Below are 20971 nucleotides of genomic sequence, written 5' to 3'. Positions count from 1 at the left end.
CTTTGTAAAAAGCATTAAAGTTTTTAGCTTTCAACAAACATTTTTTTGCTTTAAGCAAACGTTAAACCTGTTTGCTCACATTATATCTGGATTCAGATGCAGCCACCACTAACCCATCAATAAACATCTCTAGCCTTGAATACACCACTTAAATTTTTGATTCCTTCCCAAAATGGGGCACACTTGCCTTTTCCACCTTGGAGGATTGGGCTGCAAAAGCAAAAAGCTAAAAACATTTGTAAACCATAAAATGCCATTATCAGTGCTAGGGGGATATATTTATATAAATTGACATAAATTTAGATGACGTTTGTTCAGTTCTTAAGCTGTTTCTCTCCTGGCCACACTGAAAGATAGATAAACCTGACTCCAACTGAGTGATGGGGGATGAGATACCTTGATGACACTGAGCCATGGTTTCCTCAGCTATAAAAATGGGCATAATAGAGACTTCCCTGGCGGTCCAGCGGTTAAGACTCCGCGCTTCCACCGCAGGGGGCTTGAGTTCAGTCCCTGGTCCGGGGAACTAAGATCCCGCATGCCGTGCGGTGCTTTAAAAGAGAAAAAAAAGGGGCGTGATAGCCATGCAGTAGAATGTTATCCTGCACAAAAGAGAGTGAGGTACTGATGCTACAATGCGGATGAAACTTGAGAATATGATGCTGAGTGAAAGAAGCTAGACACCAAAGGCCACATAATTGTATGACTCCATTATGAGTGAGTGATGATGAGTATGGGGTTTCCTTCTGGGACGAGAAATGTTCTGGAATTAGTGGTGATGGTTGCAAAACTCTGTAAATATATCAAAACCCACTGAATTGTACATTTTAAAAGGGTGAATTGTATGCCATGCAAATTACATCTCAATAAAGTGAATAGATAAATGGGGGGGTAATATATCTAACTCAAGGCAGTCGTGAGGATTAAGTAACTCATAGTTTATTCATGTGGCCCGAATGTGTAAAATGATAGAGGGGTTTATACACCAAGGGACCGAGCAGAAAATCTGGTTTCCAGGTGTCGGGGTGCAAGATACGATGAGACCCTGGTAGGGTCTTCAGGAGCGCCAGGATGGGATGGACTGTATTTTCTTGTGAATCCTCCTTGCGGTGCCCATGAAGAACTAGGGCAGGGTGGGGTTTGGTCTCTGACCGTTCAGTTGCTCCGGAATCTGTGTCTTCAAAGAGCATTCCAGTTGGTTCCTGGGATCGGCAAGTTTGGGAAACATGGTTTTAGGCTCGTGGGGAACTGTAGGCAGTTTCTCAGAGCTAAAGGGCTTTAATGCTCCACCGGGACACCTAGAAAGCACTGGGCCTGTGCGCCACTGGGCTGTAGCTTTTGCAGAAGGTGCTGTGGGAGTGCAGAGCCTTGGGGTGTCATGAGTAGGGTTGGCTTAAGGGGGTAGAACCAGGGACACTGGCTCTTAAAACTCCTAACATGGGGTGGGTGCCCCTCCAGATTTCAGGCCAGCCCTGTGGGGCTATGAGCAGGCTGCACAACACCAGCTTTTTTTTTTTTTTTTGAAACAAGCAAACAAAAATTATAATTTTCAGCTGATGGCCGACAGGCCCTGAATAAGCTGGCTCGGAGCCTCGGTGCTGAAATCTTACACACAGTCGGCTCCGAGAGGAGGTTTGCTGGTTGGGTGGGCTGGCTAAGTCGAAAGAACCTTTTCCAGGCAGAAATCTATTCAAGGGCCATGCTACCTGCCAGAGAGCCTCAGACGCTCCGTCAGTTTGTGTTAAACAGAGGAATTAACAAAAGATGGAAATACGAGGACTGAGAGCTGGCCACTGGCTTAGCCACGCAGAGGTCATTGATGGACTTGACTGATGCGGTTTCAGGGATGTGGTGAGCTTGAAAGGATGCTGGGAGGTGAGAGGGTGGAAGTCGCAAGAAGAGCTAACTCTTGAGAGGATTTTTGCTGTAAAGGGGAGCAGAGAAATGGGATGGTTCCAAGAGGAGGAAGTGGGGTGTAGAGAGCTGTGGGATCGAATCTCTGTGTTGTACACCTGAAACTTACAGAATGTTATATGTCAATTATAACTCAAAAAAAATTAGCTTAAAAAAGAGAGATGGAGCTTTGGGGTTTTTGTTTGGTTTTCGTTAAATATGGGACCTATTACCAGCATGTCTGAACGCCGATGGGGGTGGGGCCTGCAGTGAAGAGGCAGAAACTGATAGAGGAGAGTTAACTTAGAAGAAGGTTCTTTTTTTCCTGCTTTTTAATATTTATTTATTTATTTTTCTTCTGGCCACACCACGTGGCATGCAGAATCTTAGTTCCCCGACCAGGGATCGAACCCGTGCTCCTACATTGGAAGCGCAGAGTCTTAACCACTGGACCACCAGGGAAGTCCGGATTTTTATTTATATTTAAAATTAAGGGCTTCCCTGGTGGCTCAGTGGTTAAGAATCCGCCTGCGAATGCAAGGGACACGGGTTCGAGCTCTGGTCTGGGAAGATCCCACATGCCGCGGAGCAACTAAGCCCGTGTGCCATAACTACTGAGCCCACGTGCCACAACTACTGAAGCCCGCATACCTAGAGCCCGTGCTTCGCAACAAGAGAAGCCACCGCAATGAGAAGCCCACGCACCACAACGAAGAGTAGCCCCCTCTCGCCACAATTAGAGAAAGCCCACGCACAGCAATGAAGACCCAACGCAGCCAATAAATAAATAAATAAATAAATTTATTAAAAATAAATAAATTCAATTAAAGAGTGTAGTTGATTTACAACATTATATTGGTTTCAGGTGTACAACATAGTGATTCAATATTTTATTGATTACACTCCATTGAAAGTTATTATAAAATTTTGGCTATATTCCCTGTGCTGTACAATATATCCTTGTAGCTTATTTATTTTATAAATAAATAATGATAGTAGTTTGTACCTCTTATAAATAAATAAGTATAGTAGTTTATACCTCTAATCTCCTACCTCCATCTTGCCCCTCCCCACTTCCCTCTCTGCACTGGTAACTGCTAGTTTGTTCTTTGTATCTGTGAGTGTGTTTCTGTTTTGTTGTATTCATTCATTGATTTTATTTTTTAGATTCCACATATAAGTGACAACATACAGTATTTGTCTTTCTCTGTCTGACTTGTTTCACTAAGCATAATACCGTCCAAGTCTATCCATGAGGTTGCGAATGGCAACATTTCATTCTTTGTTTATAGCTGAGTAGTATTCTATTGTGTGTGTGTGTGTGTGTACATCACATCTTCTTTATCCATTCGTCTGTTGATGGACACTTAGGTTGCGTCCATATCTTGGCTATTGTAAATAATGCTACTGTGTGAACATTGGGGTGTGTGTATCTTTTTGAATTAATGTTTTCATTTTCTTCGGATATATACCCAGGACTGGAATTGCTGGATCATATGGTAGTTCTATTTTTAGTTTTTTGAGGAACCTCCATACTGTTTTCCACAGTGGCTGCACCAATTTACATTCCCATCAACAGTGCAGGAGGGTTCCCTTTTCTCCACATTCTCTCCAGCACTTGTTATTTGTGGCCTTTTTTTTTTTTTTTTTTTTTTTTCGGTATTCGGGCCTCTCACTCTTGTGGCCTCTCCCTTTGCAGAGCACAGGCTCCGGACACGCAGGCCCAGCGGCCGTGGCTCACGGGCCCAGCCGCTCCGCGGCATGTGGGATCCTCCCGGACCGGGGCACGAACCCACATCTCCTGCATCGGCAGGCGTACTCCCAACCACTGCGCCACCAGGGAAGCCCTATTTGTGGCCTTTTTGATGATAGCCATTCTGACAGGCGTGAGGTGATGTCTCTTTGTGGTTTTGACTTGCATTTGTCTGATGATTAGCAATGTTGAGCACCTATTCATGTGCCTGTTGGCCATCTGTATGGCTTCTTATTCAGTTCTTCTGCCCATCAGGAGAAGTTTCTTAAATGATACGCATGGGACTCAGTGCTCGAGAGGTTGACCTCCCATGGGAGCCAAGACGTTTTTCTGTTGTAGCAGAAGCAGTAGGGGCAGGTGGGTTGGTGGATTCCATGGTGGGAATTTGAGGGAATAAAGAAGAGCAATCGGGGAGAAGGTCTAAAATAGCCGGGGTTGGGGAGTGCAGGCGCAGAATCAGTGGGGTGGGGTTGCCGGGTGCTGGGCCCACCGAGGTGTCCACCAAAACCTGGAGGCCAGGCTGGCCGGAGGAGTGAGCACTTGGCCCCAGTAGCTGTGATTGTCCCCGATGTGTATTTTATCTTGTCAGTATCAACATCGTCGTCATCATACAAGGCATCATCCCCAGTTTTGGTGAAAATCTCCGCTCTGGCTCTTATTACTGCCTTTTCTTATTAACTGTGGTGCCCCAAAGCCTCTATTTCCCGGGCGGTTAATGAGCGGAGATGCTTTGGGGCCCAGCCTGTGGCAGAGCCCCTGCCCGTGATGGATGGTGTGCTGAACACTAGCTTAACCAGAGCCCCCCCAACTTGGAGGTGCTCCCTGCTTCCAGGCATCTGGAGGAGTGGGTTCTCCCTCCTTCTGCCCCAGTAGCTGGGGGACATTCTCCCCTAAGGGGCGCTCATTTCAACGTGCTCCTGCAGGCCCAGACACAGACCTTAGGTGGGCAGATGCGTGTACTGCTGACATAGGGCAGTGGCCTGGGTGTTGCTGCGGTGGTAGCACCCACGGAAGGCAACCAGGAGCCAGAACCCCTGAGCCAACCCCAGGTGACCGCTGTGCGAGCCACAGCTCAGAACCAGACGGTCAGGCCCAGGTCCCTCTGGGTCTGTGTTTCCATTCTGACCCCGAAGCATCCAGGGGCATTCTGTTCGGATGGCCCTGCCTCGTTTGAGCTGTACTCGGTGCTAAGTGTGGGAGCAGCGCCCTGGAGGCCAGTGTGGTGATGGCCTCACCGGCAGTGACCAGCAGGGTCCCCAAAGGGCAACGAGGAGTGCGGGTGGTGGCGAGTTCCGCCTGCTGCCCTCTCGTGCTCGTCTTGGAGGATCTGGGTCCGTTTTCATTTCCTCACCTGCAAATCTCCTCTCCTTTTTCTCCCGACAAGCGGGGCTGGAGCTGGCAGGCCCGGCGAGGGAGTAGGAGTCGTGAAACTGGGGCACCGATGATCACCCTTGGCTTGCGGCTGTCTTTCAGGAGGGCACCAGCCCTCTCGGGATCCGCTTTGCTCTCTGCGCCATAGAGATAAGAGGTCCTCCCTGCTAAGCCCCCTGGCTGCCGGTTCAGTGGGGTGTTACACATGACACGCCACATTACCCTCAAGCATTTCCCAAGGGCCCCACCCCTGCCACCCAGCGTTCCCAGCCCTGCAGAGAACTGCACGCCCTGCGCTGCCCCCAGCTGGGCCCTGCCCCGCGGGGGCTGATGACTGAGTCCCGCAGTGGCTTGGCAGTCGTCCCCAGGTTGGCACTGCGGGTGAACAACCACGAGATTTGCAACCTTTCCTGGGATGTCAGTGACTGCAGGGGTGCCCAGGGGCTCTGTGGGGACCCTTTCAGTGCTCAGGCTGGCGGGGGAGGTGCCGTGTCCTCCTCATAAGGTTACAGGACACGGACGGGGTCTGTGTCCCCCCAGCTCTTCACATCTGTGAAATCCAGGCGTCAGTCTCCCCATTTATAAAGTGAGGGTTGAACTGGGAGGGGGCGGGGGTCCTGTACTGTTTCCTCCCAAGAAACCTTGGCGGAAGTCCAGTGTCTAACAGATAAAGGTGAGACTACTGTGGGGGGCAGGGATTGGAGACCCCCCAGCCCCCCACCCCTGTCCCTTCCAGCTCAGACTTTCATGGGGGTGTGTCTGCTCCTGCTTTTACCCCCAGGGGACAGGCAGCTAATCACTGCTAACTTCATACGCACACTCCCTACGCCCCCGGCCTGCCCCAGATCCCCGGGGCACAAGGAACTGCCCCTTTCCCCTCTACCCCCTCCCACTCATCTGGAGCCTGCCTTCCCTAGAGACAGATGGTAGGAGGGGAGGTATTGGGCGTGGGGAGCTGCCCACATGGGGGTAGATGAAGTTCTTTTAACGTCACCCACTTTGGTCCCTGATAGGGGGCCAGTAGGTTTGGGAAGCAGAGAGCAGAGGAAGGGGGCTTTCCCAGAGACAGCAGAAGAGAGACCCATGGGAGCCAGATGGGATGTTCCGAATGTGCCAGAGACCCCAGAGGCTGCCTGGGCCTCTCCCGTCCCCACCAGCGGCCTTCCCCACGATTGCAAACATCTAGGCAGGCTCCCCTGGCCTGGCTTGAACGAGCTTCCAGACCTAATGGCCAGAATGCAACTGAATTGCATTTGGATGGATTCCATCCTCTGTTGTCTCTGCACAGCCTCACTCCTAAATTCCATCTGTGACGTCAAACCCCGGCTCATCACGGAAAAACAGATTAGGTTCTGTAAACTCAATTCTCATGCTTTCCCTCCCAGTCAGGGTGTCTCGCCGTGGCCTCCACTCAGAGCAGCCATCTTGCCTTCCTACCTGCCCACCCTTCTGAGCCAAACCCTAATAATCACCCCCGTCTTCACTGATGACCCCCCCGGGGGGGGGGGGTCCCTGAAGACCTTTGGGACCCAGCTGGGGAGGCCCCGAGAGGTGTCCTGCCCTTGAGTCCTTGGGCAGAATCAGATGCTCTCGGTCAACTGCAGGCCCCTTTTCTCTGTCTTCCCACGTGGGTTCCGGTAGGACAGGCTGCTTGAGGAGGAGTCGGGTCACCCCTCCCCGCCCCTACTCTGCCCAGCGTCCAAGCCAGGGCTCCGGGCCCAGCAGGGTGCAGCCTGGGCCGCGCACCTTGTCCAGGGCTGGTCCCTCCCCGCCGTGGCCTCCCGGATCGCCATGCCAGGTGGCCCCCACTCTGACTTCTTCTCGCCCTTCTGTTCCCTCAAAGACACCGATGAACATGGGGGCTGGGGGTCCTTTCTAGCGTCGTGAATACATGGGTTCTGGAAGCCCAAGGCTTTTTTAGAGACAGATACCATACCTGAGGCCCTCTAGGGGGTCTGTCCCTGTTCTCCCCGGGGAGAGATGGGAGGGTGGTTTGTGTGCGGTGGTCACACAGACTCCTTGCCTGGCTTCCCGTGCACGAGGGCTTCTGCAGACTTTATTTCTTTCTTCCCTCTCATTATTCCAGCCCCAAAAGCTTCCCTGTGGAAGGAATTAAAATATAATTCTGTCTAACCCATCACGACTCCAGCGGGGACGGAGATGAGACGTGTGTCTGTCTTGTGAGCCCAGGCAGCCGGGGTGGGTGTAATAAGATTGTCTGAGGGTTCAGCTGCTGGGTGAGGATGCTCAGGGGACGGGCAGACGCCAAGTCACGCTGCCTTCTCTCATTAGGGGGCTGGTGGCTGCCTGTGCCCCCCTGGCTTCAGACTCAGCCGGGAAGAAAACAAGGGGACTCTCGTGCCCTAACCAGGTCCGCATTCTGGCTGCAAAGCTCACCAGGACCTCCCAAGGGGCCTTTCGTCCTTCGGACGTTGGTGCCCTGGGTGCTGGGCTGTCTTCCCCTGATGCCAGTGCATGTAGTGTCTGCACCTGTACCTGCCCCTGGCAGCCCAGCCTGGGAGCCTACAGGCCCTGTTCCCCAGGCACCCGTCTTCCAGACCTTGCTCAGCACAGCTGCACCTCCTAATTGCTAGCTGAGTGTTGGTTGGAACCGGACTAAGCGTTTTATGTGCACTATCTCATTTAATCCACAAGACAGCCCAGCGGGGTAGGTGCTATTCTCACCTCTGTTTTGTAGAAGATCAAATGAAAGATCAAAGAGATTAAGCAACTTGCCCATGGTCACTGCTGGGAGGTGGCAGAAGGTCTGGCTGACTCAAAGTCCATCATTTTCACAACTACGCAGACTGCCCTTCTCAGACCGCTTATACACATACGGCTCACACTCTGTTGCTGCTGCCTTGTGAAAAATCGAGTAATAGAGAAAAGTGCAAGTAAAAGTTGCCCAGAATTCCATCAATCTGAGATAACCCTCTCCAGCATCCAGTGAACATTTTTTTCAGATTCTGTACAGATATGTACAGAGTAGTAATAACTTTTTTTTAAAAACTGGGTGGTACTCTACATTCATTTTAAAAATAAAAAATCAAATTTAATTTTACTTGAATTTAACCAAAGATAAATCACCTACTTGCATGTATCTAAAATGAAACAGAAGGGAATTTTTAAACTTCAGAAAAACATTTCTTCATCATAAGTGATAATAGTTCCTAACAGGTTAAAGTTAAGGTGAGAAAAGAGGGAAACAAGCTTAACAGCTTTATTAGATATAATTCACGTACCATACAATTTACATTTAAAGTGTACAAGTCAGTGGTTTTGGTCCTATTACATTAATCTTTAAAATTGTTATATATATTTATCTGTAACACAAAATTTTCCATTTTAACCATTTTTAAGTGTACAATTGTGTGGCATTAGTACATTTACAATATTGTACAACTATCCCCACTACTATTTCCAAAATTTTTTTATCACCGAAATTGAAACTCTATAGGTATTGAACAGTGACCCCCTATTCCCCTCTCTCCCTGGTAACCTCTAATCTACTTTCTGAGAGAAAAACTTTTAAAAGGTTAGAGTCATTAATTTTTTTAAGTAATAAAATTTATCTTTTAGGGCAGTTTTAAATTTACAGCAAAATTGAGAGGAAGGTACAGAGATTCTCCATATACTCCCTGCCCCCACACAAGCACAGCCTCCCCTATTATCAACATCCCCCTCCAGATGGTACAGTACAACTGATGACCCTACATTGGTACATCGTTATCACCTAAAGCCCATAGTTTATATTAGGGGTCACTCTTTGTGTTGTACATTCTATGAGTTTTGACAAATGTATGATGATACACATCCACCATAGTAGCGTCATACAGAATAGTTCCACTGCCCTAAAAATTCCTGTGCTTCAACTATTTATCCCTCCTTAGTTTTTTAACCTACATAATGAATCAAATTCCATGCTTCTGTTCTTCCACTCTCAATTTTTGTTAGTTATATTATTTGTGGACCTTGTCAAGGTTTTTGTATTCTATTCAATAACCATAATTGCCTTGGTTTCAAAAATATTAACTCAGTATTCACCAGGATTCCTCCATTGATGAACTTACTTTTATTTATCTTTTGGTTGGTTGGATTTTAGCATCAGGTAATTTTTAAAAGACGTTATAGATGTCTAGGCTCCTAAATGCGTGTTTCAGAATGTCTATTAACTTTATGCTTAAGGGACAGCTTAGCTGGGTATAAAATTCTGGTTTACAATTTCTTTCTCTTAGAACTCTATAGATATTGCTCCACTGGTTTCTGAAATTGGGTTGCTGAGGAGGATTCTGACTGTCCTCAACCCATCTCCCTGTGCCCCCTAGTTATATGATTCTTTCTTTATCCTTTAAGCTCAGTAACTTTTTTGGGGATGTCTCGGTGTTCATTATACCATCAGGTTTTCCTGGGCTACAGAATGGCAGTTAATCTGCAGAGTCAAGTCTTTTTTATTTCAGGGAATTTTTTTCATTATATATTTGAATACTTCCCCCACCCCCATTCTATTATTCTGTTTCCTCAGAGGAGCATACTAATTATGTATATGTTGGATTTCCTCTTGCCTCCCATATCTGTCATTTTGTCTTATTAGTCTTCATTTAATCTTGTGTGAGTTCCTCAAGCCCGCCCACCATCTCTAATTGTTCACACTGTGCTTTGCCCCTTTATTCATTGCTTATAGTATGGCTTTTTAAAAAATATCTGTGATGTATTTATTTTTCTTTCCCATTTTTCCCTGAACTCTGCTAACCAGCCTTTCAACTTTCATCTCTTGTCATCCAGTAATTTCTTTTTTAAATTTCTATGTTTCCTTCCTTCCACTCCTCTGCCCCCACCAGTTTCTAAGAGATTATATCTGTAATTTCTCTGAGTCAGTGGAGAACTGTTTTTTCTGAAGTCTTTCTGCATTTCTGTGGATGATTCCTCTCGTCATGCCCCCCACCCTTAATGCGTAGGACCCATGTGAGTTCCTTTCTGATTATTGTTCTCTAGCTACCTTCTAAATAGCAGCGTGTGGGAAATGCAAGGAGTGATCTGGAGCAGCCTGCAGCTGCATTTTGGGCTTATTTATCGTCTGGAAGACTCTCTTCCCAGAGCTGTTTTTTGTCCTGTGCCCAGGGATTCCAGCTCTCTCAGGTTTGAGGGTTCACAGAAAAGTTCTTTAGGTCTCTGACTCTCTGTATCATGACCAGCTCCTCACTGCCCCTTCTCCCTCCCAAGCCCCACTTCATTCCTTTACCGGGAGAACTAGGTTCTGTCATAGAAATGGCTCTCACTCCCCTTCCATTCCATAATGTAAAATTGCATCTCTGCGTGTACTCAGTTGTTCACAGCAGCCCTATTCCCGTCAGCCCCAGATTGGAAATTACCCAAATGCCCATCAACGAGGGAATGGTTAAATCAATTATAGAATATTCACCCAGTGAAATATTAGACAGCAGTGAGAGCGAGCCCTCTACAACTACATGCAACAAATTGGATGGACCCCAGGAACATGATGTTGATCGAAAGCAGCTGGAATCAGAAGCGCGCTTACAGCCTGATTCCGTGGGAAACTGCGCATTCGGTGGGTCAAAGACAGTTGGATGTTGGCAGCTCGTAGGCTTCAACCTAGTGCAAAATACAAAACAGGCAAAAGGCAGACGGTTATCCGTGGTGGGGGAGGGTGCTTCTGGGTTATTAATTTTCCGTTTCTGGATCTGTTTGCTGGCTGTATGGGTGTGTTCAGTTTGTGAAAATATCTGTACTTATGATATATGCACGTTCCTGGATGTATGTAGTACTTCAATAAAAAGTAGAAAACGGAAGACAGGGTGATGGCTCTCCTCCCCCGGGGGCATCCACAGCCCTAGACTCCATCATTCCATGTCTTTCAGGTGGTATTTGTTCAGAGGTCCGAGGTGGCACGTGTTAGCTGTCAGCATGTTCCTTCCTCCCAGCTCAGACCTTGTGGTGTCTGGCTGGTATCCTTCATGGACTGTGGTTCGGGGCTGCAGCCATCTCCTCGTTTCTCGGCCGTGGTGACTTTTCTCTGTCTTTAGCCGCTGTCTGTCGTTTTGAGAACGGAAGAGCTCCCACTGCTCTGTCTTCATCAGGAAGTCAGGATAGTTGTCGGAACCAACTAGCATAGGTGTAGAAAGAAACAGATCTGGCTTTCTTAAGTAAATAAAATGCTAGTATCTGATGAGGCAAGAGACTGTTGGCCCCTTCAGAGTGATCTCCCTGAAAGACAGCCCCCAGAGGGGCCAGTGTCCCTCTCCCGAGCACTGTTCCTCTTTCTGGGAGTGACCCAAGGGGCTCACAGTGACCCAGAGCACTGACGGCTTCCCAGAGAGCAGCCCTGGTGGGTGTGGGTGACCGCAGACCTTCCCCAGGGCTGCTCGGAAGGACGGCTTGGCTTCTGTGTGGAAGTGCTTGTTGGGAAACTTATGCTTTGTGGTTACACACTGTCTGGCGAGTATGTCTTTCCTCCCCTGGGAGAGAGAATTCTTGAAGCAAGTGATGGTCTCTTGTCACCCTGCTCCCGCCCCAGCAGACCCTGAACTCCATGGGCGCGTGGGTGTGGCTGTCATGCCTGCTGCAGGGAGCAGCTTCATCTCAGCCTTGAGCACAGCCTGCCCTGTGGAGAGTGGCCGCCGGTGGCCTCCGTGCCCCCACTGCCCTGGCCCCATCCTCCGGGAACGTGGCATGGCGACGCTGGGGGTGCGCCAGTGGGAGGTGTCTCCGATGGGGTGGCGCGTTCCCACCTCGGGGCCTTTGTTGGTGCTGTTCCTTCTCCCAGAGCGTCCTCCTCCCACATGCTCTGCTGAACAGAATCTCACTGATCCTGGGAAACCCAGCTCACGTCGTTTGAAAGCTCCACGTTCTGTGAAGCCTTTTCCAAGTCCTTCTGGACTGAGAGACGTACACCCCCTGGCAGGGGAGCACTTCACCCGCACTCGTCTCGGTGACACTGGCGATGACTCTGGACGGCGGGTGGCATTATCCCCATTTGACGTATGGAGAGACCGAGGCTCGGCGGGCACGGATCACACGGCTGGGAAACGCCGTTGTCTGAGGTTGCGACCTCAGATCCCGGGGGGAGCTCCACTGTGACTGCTGCACATTTTGTGTCACTCTTAGAGTTCTGAGTCCTCTCCTATCGTTAGTCACCACGCACTTAACTATAACTAGAAAGGACCGTTTATTTTGTTCTTTCCTTCTACATACCTACCTCTGTCGCTCTTTGGCCCCTGTTGGGTGGAGGCACAGCTGTCTTCCTCTAGCCCAGCAGGAGATGGAAATGCAGCCTAAGCGGCGTGTTGTCTTCTGGGGGCCGTCATGGGGTTATTGCCCTTGGTTGGCCCTAAGCTTCGCCTGCGAGCCCAGCTCCCCCAGGACATGGGAGCCGCTGAGGGCCCTCTGGGTATGTGTCCCCTCCCTGTCTCTGTGCCCTCAGGCTGCACGTGGAGATGTGGACGCCCCCTGTGGGATTACAGCTTACTGGGTAGCTTGTCTTTGGGAGAAGAAAGCGGAGACTTGGGGAGGAGAGGAACGTTATCCTGTGTGTGTTCCAGACACGTGTTCACAGGGCCCCCGAAATTGAGAACCAAGCCTGTGTCTGGGTGCTGGTTCATGGTCTGAGAGTCCATCCGAGTGTTAGGATGGGGGGACGTGGAGGCTGTTGGGGGGAAGTGGAGGCTTCTAAGGAAAAAGCATAGTCCGGCCCCACGTCCTGCCCTGGTGCCTGGTGAGCTGGAAGAGGCAAACCAGTGGACATTTGGTCTGACGTGTGTGGGCGAGCGCGGGCAGGTCATTTACTGTGGAGCCGTGAAGAGCCCAGAAGGGCAGGTTGCTTAGAGTTTCTCGATAACATATAGAGATTGCATCTGACCTCTTTGTTAGCAGTTTAGATGACGCCGTGGACTTGCCCAGGCTCACTCTGGGTCATTGCATTATCCCTTGCCACAGAAGGAGCCCACAAAGCCATGTGGAAAAGCTTTGGAAAAACGGCCCTTATCAAACCTAGGTTTTCCCTTTCCGGTCTCCAGTCCGCATTTCATCCAGCCTCTCGCCAGCATACGGTTCTCTCTCCTTTGTTTGTGTCAGGAGGTTCCCAAATCGGGTGCCTGTCCTACCCTCTTGGGGGTGTCAGCCTGGGTGCCTTGCTGCCCCAGCTGAGCCCAGGGTCTTGTTTCCTTGTTTTGGCTGTGCCTTGAGGCTTGCGGGATCTTGCTAGGTACCCACCAGGGATCGAACCCGTGCCCTCGGCAGCGAAAACGCAGAGTCCTAACCACTGGACTGCCAGGGAATTCCCTCAGCGTCTTGTGTCACACCCTCTTGTGGAAGGAGGTGGTGCCTTGGGGGCTCTGGACCATCACTCGTCTCTCCTGCGGCCTCAGCTTCCAGCCAGACTTGAGCTTGGACCTGTGGGTCTCAGAGCCGAGTCCAGGCAGCCTGCAGCCTCTGCTTTCTCGTCCTCCTGGACAATTTCAGCTCGGGCCCCGAACCCACGTGCCCTCTTAGCTGTTGGCTGGACCCACACCTTCAAGGAAGGTTAGAGGTGATGTTTGCACATGAGCACGGCCTCTGGAGGGTTGAGTCCTCCCCTTTGTGGTGAGCTCAGCGGTCCAGGGTTGATCAGGGAAGAGACAGGACCAGGAGGGGCAGTAACAAGCTTTCCTGGATGGCGCTGGGACAGGTTTGCTAGGGTGGAAAATTTCTCCCAGCAAGAGGCCTTCCAGATACAGTGATGTGGGACCACCACCCAGAAAGAGGCGGAGTTAGACAGGGGGCTCGTGTGTCGAGGTGGCATCGCTCAGAATCACGATGGAGAGCCTCTGGGTCACAAAACTCCCCCTTTGGGGTCTTTTATGAACTCGAGTTTGTCTCATCTATGCCTAGCAGATGTTGGGTGCAGTTTCTGGGGTATGTAAAGTAGATGAACTCTAATTGGCTAAAAAGATGTTTATCTGGACTGTATTTCAAGCAGTTGGATAAGTGAGAAGTTGAGTTTGGTGCTGGGTGTTTTGGGGGCTAATAGTCCTACCTGCTGTAAAGAAGGAAACAACATGGGGGTCACTTTAGGCTAATAACGTGGGGGCCATCCCCAGCCTCCATCTCCCTCCTTAGGTGGTTTATTAAAGAATTTCTTTTCACCTTACGTACCGAAGGTCCCAAGAGTTCTGGTACACATGCTTTTCCCAATCGCGTTAGTTATCCAGTAACGCGTTAGTGCCCAGGCCTCGTACACATGGTGCCCTGGGGAAGCTGCCTGCCCGGTCGGCCCTTGCTTTTATCACTTAGCCAGCATCCTGCCTCCAGTCCCTGTGAATCCTCACTGACTGCTGTCCCCGGCGTGGTCCTTCTAAACTACTCTCCTGATTCTGCCACTGCCTGTCTTGGAAACCTTCACTCAGCTTCCAGTTAACAGCATCCATTCTCTCTGGGGATAACCAAATATATCCACAGCAAAGCCCCCACCACCTAGGGGACAGATTATGATGGGTGATTTCTTTTTCCAGATCACTGCAGGTATGCCTCCTTCAAGCATTAAGTTTTGTTTTGTTTTTTTAAATATGATTGCTTTAGGTGCAAGTCTTCATCAAATATATTGTCATCTTAAATGCAAGTTACTGTGAATACATTGTTTGCTTATATATATATATATATATATATTTTTTTTTTTTTTTTTTTTTTTTTTTTTTTTCTACTGTACACGGGCCTCTCACCGTTATGACCTCTCCCGTTGCAGAGCACAGGCCCCGGATGTGCCGGCTCAGCGGCCATGGCTCACGGGCCCAGCCGCTCCACGGCATGTGGGATCTTCCCGGACCGGGGCACGAACCCGCGTCCCCTGCATCGGCAGCTGGCCTCTCAACCACTGCGCCACCAGGGAAGCCCTGCTTGCTTTTATTTTTTAAATAGCTTTATTGAGATGTAATTCCCATGCCGTGCAATCCACCCATTTATCTGATGTTCCTCTTCTACCTCCAAGACCTAGCCCAATGTCGGCAATAGAGTAGGTATCAATAAGCAGTTGGTGGTGGATTGAACTGAAACTACACCTAAGGTCACCTCTTTTGATAACTCGGGATCTCCTGCCAGGAAGCAGTGTTGCCATCTGCACCCAGTGACAGGAGCAGAACCGATTGCCCTGATGCCGAATGGTCCCAGACTGCTGATTTTTAAAATTCTCACGTCTGTTTTTCGTAGTTTTGTCTGTCCTGCCTTCTTGCCGGCCGTCATCACTCGCTGCTGTCACCGTGCCGGCCTCCAGCTACTCCAGAACACGGGGGAGCGGAGGCTGCAGGCTGTTAGAACTTTGCGTAAAACAAGAACGCGATGCTCTTGACTCAGGGGATGCGATGCCCTCCCATCGCCTGGCCCTCGCTAGCAGGATAACAATCCTTGATTTCCTCGTGGCTGATCAGAGTTTATACCTGTCCTCTACACAGTTGCTTAGCAAACAGGGAAAATGGAGGCTGGGGAGGTGAGGGAACTTGCTCAAGGTCACGCGGTGGGCTCAGGGTCACACAGTGGGCTCATGGCTGACTTGAGACCAGAACTCTAGCCTGGGGTCTAGACCAGGCCCTTCCTTCCTGTGGTGCTTTACCCATCAGCTTTTGCAGAAAGTGACTCTCCTGTCCTCTCTTTCTCTCTCAGGGGTCCTTGGTGAATTTTGTCATGGTTATTTAAGGAACCTCGCCTAGAAGTCCCAACGCACAGTTCCCCATTGACAGGAAGGCTTGGACTCCAAGATGATTATAAAGGAATATCGGATTCCTCTGCCAATGACCGTGGAGGAGTACCGCATTGCCCAGCTGTACATGATACAGGTGGGTGGTGAGGCCGTGCACACGGCAGCTCTCGGCACCGGTGTGGAGGGTTGGGTGGCCCTGTGGCCTTCGCAGCAGTATGTGTCCAGTAGGCTTCTGGCCAGTGTCTGAACTGCACTGGAGCCCTGGCTTCCAAGCATGAGGCCAGGCACACGCAACACGCCGCGGAGGTTTGTGGCATTGGATTGTCTCGCCAGCACCGTATTCACAGCACTGACAAGACTAGCGCTCTTTGTACATAACACCCATCCTCTTACTGATCCAGATATTATCCTCGTGTTTAGTCATCTTGGGCTGTATAACGAAATGCTACAGACTGGGTGCTTAAACAACAGACGTTTATTTCTCACAGTTCTAGAGGCTGGGAAGTCCAAGATCAAGGTGCTGACAGATTTGGTGTCCGGTAAGGGCCCTCTCCCTGGCTTACAGACGGCCACCTGCTTGCTGTGTCTTCACATGGCATAAGGAGCCAGGGAGCTCTCTGGGGCCTCCTTTATAAGGGCACTAATTCTATTATGAGGGCTCCACCTTCGTGACCTAATCACCTCCCAAAGGCCTGACCTCCTAGCATCATCCCATTGGAGGTTGGGGCTTCGACATATGAATTTGGGGGACGAGGGACACAGACGTTCACTCCATGACAATCCATTTGACAGACAGGAAGGTGCAAGGCCCAGAGAAGTTAAGTGACTTGTCCAAGAGCACACAGCCTGCCTCCCGGCTCCAGGTACGCACCTTCCTCATGCCTTAGGCTAAGTGGCTGATTTACAGAGTCACAAGTGACTTTGAGGATGACCGGGGCCTGTGACAAACCAGAGATGATCACCCCACCCCAGATGTTGCTGGCCTCCCTCCTCAGTGCCTGACTAACCTGGAACCCGGGATGGGGAGAGCCAGGATCGGGTCCTCATGGCCCAGACGTGACCACAGCTCCTGCTCGTTGGGGTGCTGGCTGCGGTCCTGCCCCGTGGGGGTCCCCGTCCCAGCTTCTCTGCTAGCCTCTTGCTCGGTGCCCCAGCCCTTTGCCTGGCCTGGCAGCTTTCCTCCCAGTTGGGGGTCTGGTTATGAACCTGCTCCCGGCCTGGCTCTGGCTTTCCTGGGTACACGGATGCCTCGGCGCAGCCCCTGGCCGCGCAAGCGTTACACGGGGCCGTCAGGGCAGGGAGAGCCCGGCAGGGCCTGCACCCTCATCCCGAGTCTGACCCGGCCCCCAGCGTGGGAAGCTTGGCTGGGAAGAGAACAGAAGGCCGGCTCAGCCTCTCTGGGGGGCTGTTTGCTCCACGCTGCTTCAGGAGCACCACTCAACTCCCTCTTGAACCACTTACCCAGTAATTATTCCTCGCGAGTGGGGAGAGGTGAGACTGGCATCAGCCCCCCAGCGCTGGGCACTCTGGGAATCTCTCAGCCTGTTCAAGGACCAGCTGATCTGCCAAAGGCACTGTTTGTCCTGTGGCTTCCTCATTCTTCCCCGAGCCAGGGGAGCCCTGGACCCTAACCCTGGGCCACAGCAGATGGCCCTCAGCTCTGCCTGGGGGCTGGGAGCATCAAGATCCCAGGAGGCTGACTTTCAGCTTGCAGTTTGTCCCAGGCTTTTTCAAGTATGTAAACACCTCTGACTCAGGGCTCCTCAGACACCTGCCATCTGCACCCCCTGTATTAAGGTGCTTTTTTCAACATCTATGCCTCCAATTAATGTGAAACCTTCCCAGCCTCCTAGGTGATGCCTCCTACAGCCCCACTGACACGGCGTGCCTCTCGAGGCCAGCCTCCTCTGCTCCCGCTCTGGCATTTGTCTCACCCGCCTCTGGCTCCATGGTTCCCGGGGGGGGGGCTCCATCCACCGTGGGGGTGATGGAAAAGCCCATTATCTCCACTGTGTGACAGTTTTGTGGGTGTGAAAGTACATCACAGCTCACCGGCTGTACCTTTACAAATAGATGGTTTCTTGTATGTCAATCCTACCTCAGTAATGCTCTTTGAAAACTAAGTTAAATTCCCCAGACTTTTCTGTGCCCGGCCTGGGAAAGGGCTGGGCACAGGCTGGGCACAGCTAGGAGGCTGGGAGCCCAGTGTTCACTTGGGCTTGGGGGGCCAGTGCTCCAGGAGGGCCCTTATTCCAAGCTGGGCCTTACGAGATGGATGGTCCGTCAAGGAAGGCAGCTCCGTTTTTCTGGAAAGAAGAGCAAGACCTTAGTTCATTACCCACTGATCCCGCTTACCAACTGGGGCGGCAGCTAGGAAGAGGCCAGCCTTCCGAACAAGCCACCTCCTCCCTGAGGTTGTGAACAAGATGGGCTCACGTATCAAACTGCCTCATACCTGCCTGGCCAGCACTCAATATACATGTTGTTCAAGGTTAAAAAAGAGAAAGGAAGGAAAGAAAGAAAAATTGGTCTGGCTGGGAGAGAGCCTTCCATCCTAGGAGGTGCCCAGCAAACGGGGGGGGGGGGAGCGATCAGAAGTGCCTTAGCCAGGACCCTGGACAGCTCTGAGAGCTGCCTGATTGGCCCGGGTTTCTTGGCCTTTGAATCCTTCACCCCCCACCCCCTTCATCCGGTGCTTTTTCTGCACCAGGCCCCTGGTGGCTCAGGCTCCTCCCTTGCAGACCCCAGGCCCCAGGGATGGGGGAGGGGAGGAGAGGAGCGGGGAGAGGCCTTCACCCAGCCTGTGCGGGCAAGGTAGGGTAGGTCAAGCCCGCAGTCTCCGGGGAGTGGTTGGCAGGGATGGGCAGTGGCTTCTGATGTGAGCAGGACACTCCCCTTCTCCTCTTCTCCCCTCCCCCATACCTGGGGCCTGGGGTCTGTGCAGCCCCAGTGAGGCCAGGTGGGAGGCACCCTCCCCCGCCCCTGCTCCCTCTCTGGCCTTCCCCGTGCCTTCTCTGCCCTCGGATCCCTGGCAGGCCACACCTCAGCCCTCAGAGACTCCGTGTGCCCTGACCCCTCTGACCTGCGCGTCCTCTTCTCACTGAGCCACCCAGCACCCCAGATGTTTCATTCCCTGGGGCTGCCGTAACAAAGCACCACAAACTGGATGGCTTAAAGCAACAGAAATTTATTCTCTCAAAGTTCTGGAGGACAGAAGTCCAAAATCAAGGTGTTAGCGGGCCGTACTCCCTCTGAAGGCTCTGGGGCGCTGGGGGGAATCCTCCCTTGACTCTCCCAGCTTCCGGTGGTGGCCGGCAATCCTTGGCGTTCCTTGGTTTAAAACTGTTTCACTCCAGTCTCTGCCTCTGTTGTCACATGGCTGCCTGCCCTCTGTGTGTGTCTGTGTCTCTGTTTTCTCTTCTTATAATGATCTCTTCTCATTGGATTTAGGGCCCAGCCTAAGTTGTCTAATCCATCTAAGTTAAGATGACCTCATCTTAACTAATTATCAATACATCTGCAAAGACCCTATTTCCAGATAAGGTCACAGTTTGAGATTCTCGGTAGATATGGATTTTGGCGGGGGAGGCCTTTAACCCACTACACTGGGGCTTGGGCAGACAGGTAGCCCCATCCCCACTTATAGTTTTAGAAACTGAGACCAGACACAAGAAGCAACTTGTCCAGGATGAGAGAAAGTTGGCCCCAGGGTTAGGACTACAGTCTCGGTACTTGCTCAATAACTGCTTATCAGCACCTACCTTGTCCCGAGGTGTTTTCCTTGAGGCGCTCACTGCTTCGGGCGAGTGGGCCCTGGAATCCAACAGGTCTGAGTTCGTCCTGGCTCTGCTGTTTGGTAACTATGTAACCTTGGACGGGTCACTCGGCCTCTCTGAGCCTCCACCTTCCCATCTGTACCTTGGGGGTGATAGTAGTCCTGCAGTCTTCTCAAGGGCTCATTGCAGTAACTATATGAGAAAGCGCATACCAAGCGCTTAGCACAACTGCTAATAAACGAAGCTACTGTAAGAGGCGGGATCTTGGAAAGCATCTGAGAAATGGTCGCTGTTTTCATGACAGAATCTGGGCCACATTCCAGGAGCTCCTTTAAAGAGTGAGGAATGTCATGTCCCTGCTCTGACTCCATCTGTGGCCTCAACCAGGGTCTGCTGTTTTTCTGAAGGGGACTCAGTGTCTCTGGCCATGGAGATAGATCACGTCTTTGTGCCTTAGAGAGGGTTCGTGCCCCGAGGGCGAGGCAGTGCTGTGGGGAGTGCCTGTGTACGTGTGCGAGGACTCAGGTGTGTGGAGTATATGTCATCTGCTGTTCAGGAAGCTGACCGAAGATGGGCTTGGTGATGCTGTCATGTCACCATGGAAACAGATGCTGGGCTTAAAGTCACCAGCACCTTGACCGCGAGGTTTTGTGCAGAAGCAGAAACCTGAGCTTCTGGACCCTGGGAAGGACGTTCGTGGCAGAAAGACACTTGGAGGTGACCCAGGCATCACGTCTCCTGGGCAGTGCCTCCGAGGCCCCTTCTCACTCGTGTTTGATCTCTCTGAAATCTTAGTTGAGTACAAGAGGCAAGGTTGGTTTTTGTTTGTTTGTTTTGTTTTACACCAGATTTATTGAGCTGTAAGTCCCACACCACACAGTTCACACATTTAAAGTGTATAGTTTAGTGGCTTTTAGCACATTCACGGAGTTGTGAAACCATCACAATTCTAGAGCATTTTCATCATCCCATAAAAAAGTCGCTCTCCATTCTCCCCCAACCCCCAGGCAGCCAATAATCTACTTTCTGACTCTCTGGATTTGCCTATTCGGTACATTTTATATAAATGGGATCGTATAGTATATGGCCTTTTGTGTCTGGTTTCTTTCACTCGGCATGTTTTCAAGGTTCATCTATGTAGTAGCATGTGTCAGTACTTCATGCCTTTTTACAGCCAAATCATGTTTTATTGTATGGATATAATTCGTTTATCAGATATATTATTTACAAAAAATTTTCTCCCTTTCTGTGGATTGTCCTTTCACTCTCTTGATAGTGTCCCTTGATGCACAACAGTTTTCTTTTTCATTTTGATGAAGTCCAATTTAGCTATTTTTTCTTTGGTCGCTTGTGCTTTGGATATCATATTTGAGAAACCATTGTCAAATCCGAGGTCATGAAGATTTGCCCCTATGTTTTCTTCTAAGAGTTCTATACTTTTAGTTCTTACAGTTGGGGCTTTGATCCATTTTGAGTTAATCTTGATATGTGGTATGA

At 50.7% G+C, this 20971-nt stretch overlaps 1 protein-coding gene across 7 annotated transcripts in view; it reads left to right on the top strand.

The window, feature by feature from the left end:
- Window positions 1-20971, top strand: part of PITPNM2 (phosphatidylinositol transfer protein membrane associated 2) — a 147684-nt gene that overhangs the window by 98084 nt on the left and 28629 nt on the right. For 5 of the 7 annotated variants that reach the window (XM_032654616.1, XM_032602337.1, XM_032654617.1 and 2 more), the window contains one exon: window positions 15662-15834. The exons of the other annotated variants lie outside the window; for them this stretch is intronic. In XM_032654616.1, the coding sequence (XP_032510507.1) occupies window positions 15757-15834 (78 nt within the window). In that variant the 5' untranslated portion in view covers window positions 15662-15756. Of the gene's footprint in view, window positions 1-15661; window positions 15835-20971 lie in introns of those variants that run through there. 7 annotated transcript variants of the gene reach the window in all.

The sequence above is a fragment of the Phocoena sinus genome, chromosome 14, assembly GCF_008692025.1.
Source record: "Phocoena sinus isolate mPhoSin1 chromosome 14, mPhoSin1.pri, whole genome shotgun sequence".
NCBI classification, from domain to species: domain Eukaryota; kingdom Metazoa; phylum Chordata; class Mammalia; order Artiodactyla; family Phocoenidae; genus Phocoena; species Phocoena sinus.
Note: the sequence above shows the minus strand (reverse complement) of the source record. Positions and strands in the feature narration are given on the sequence as shown.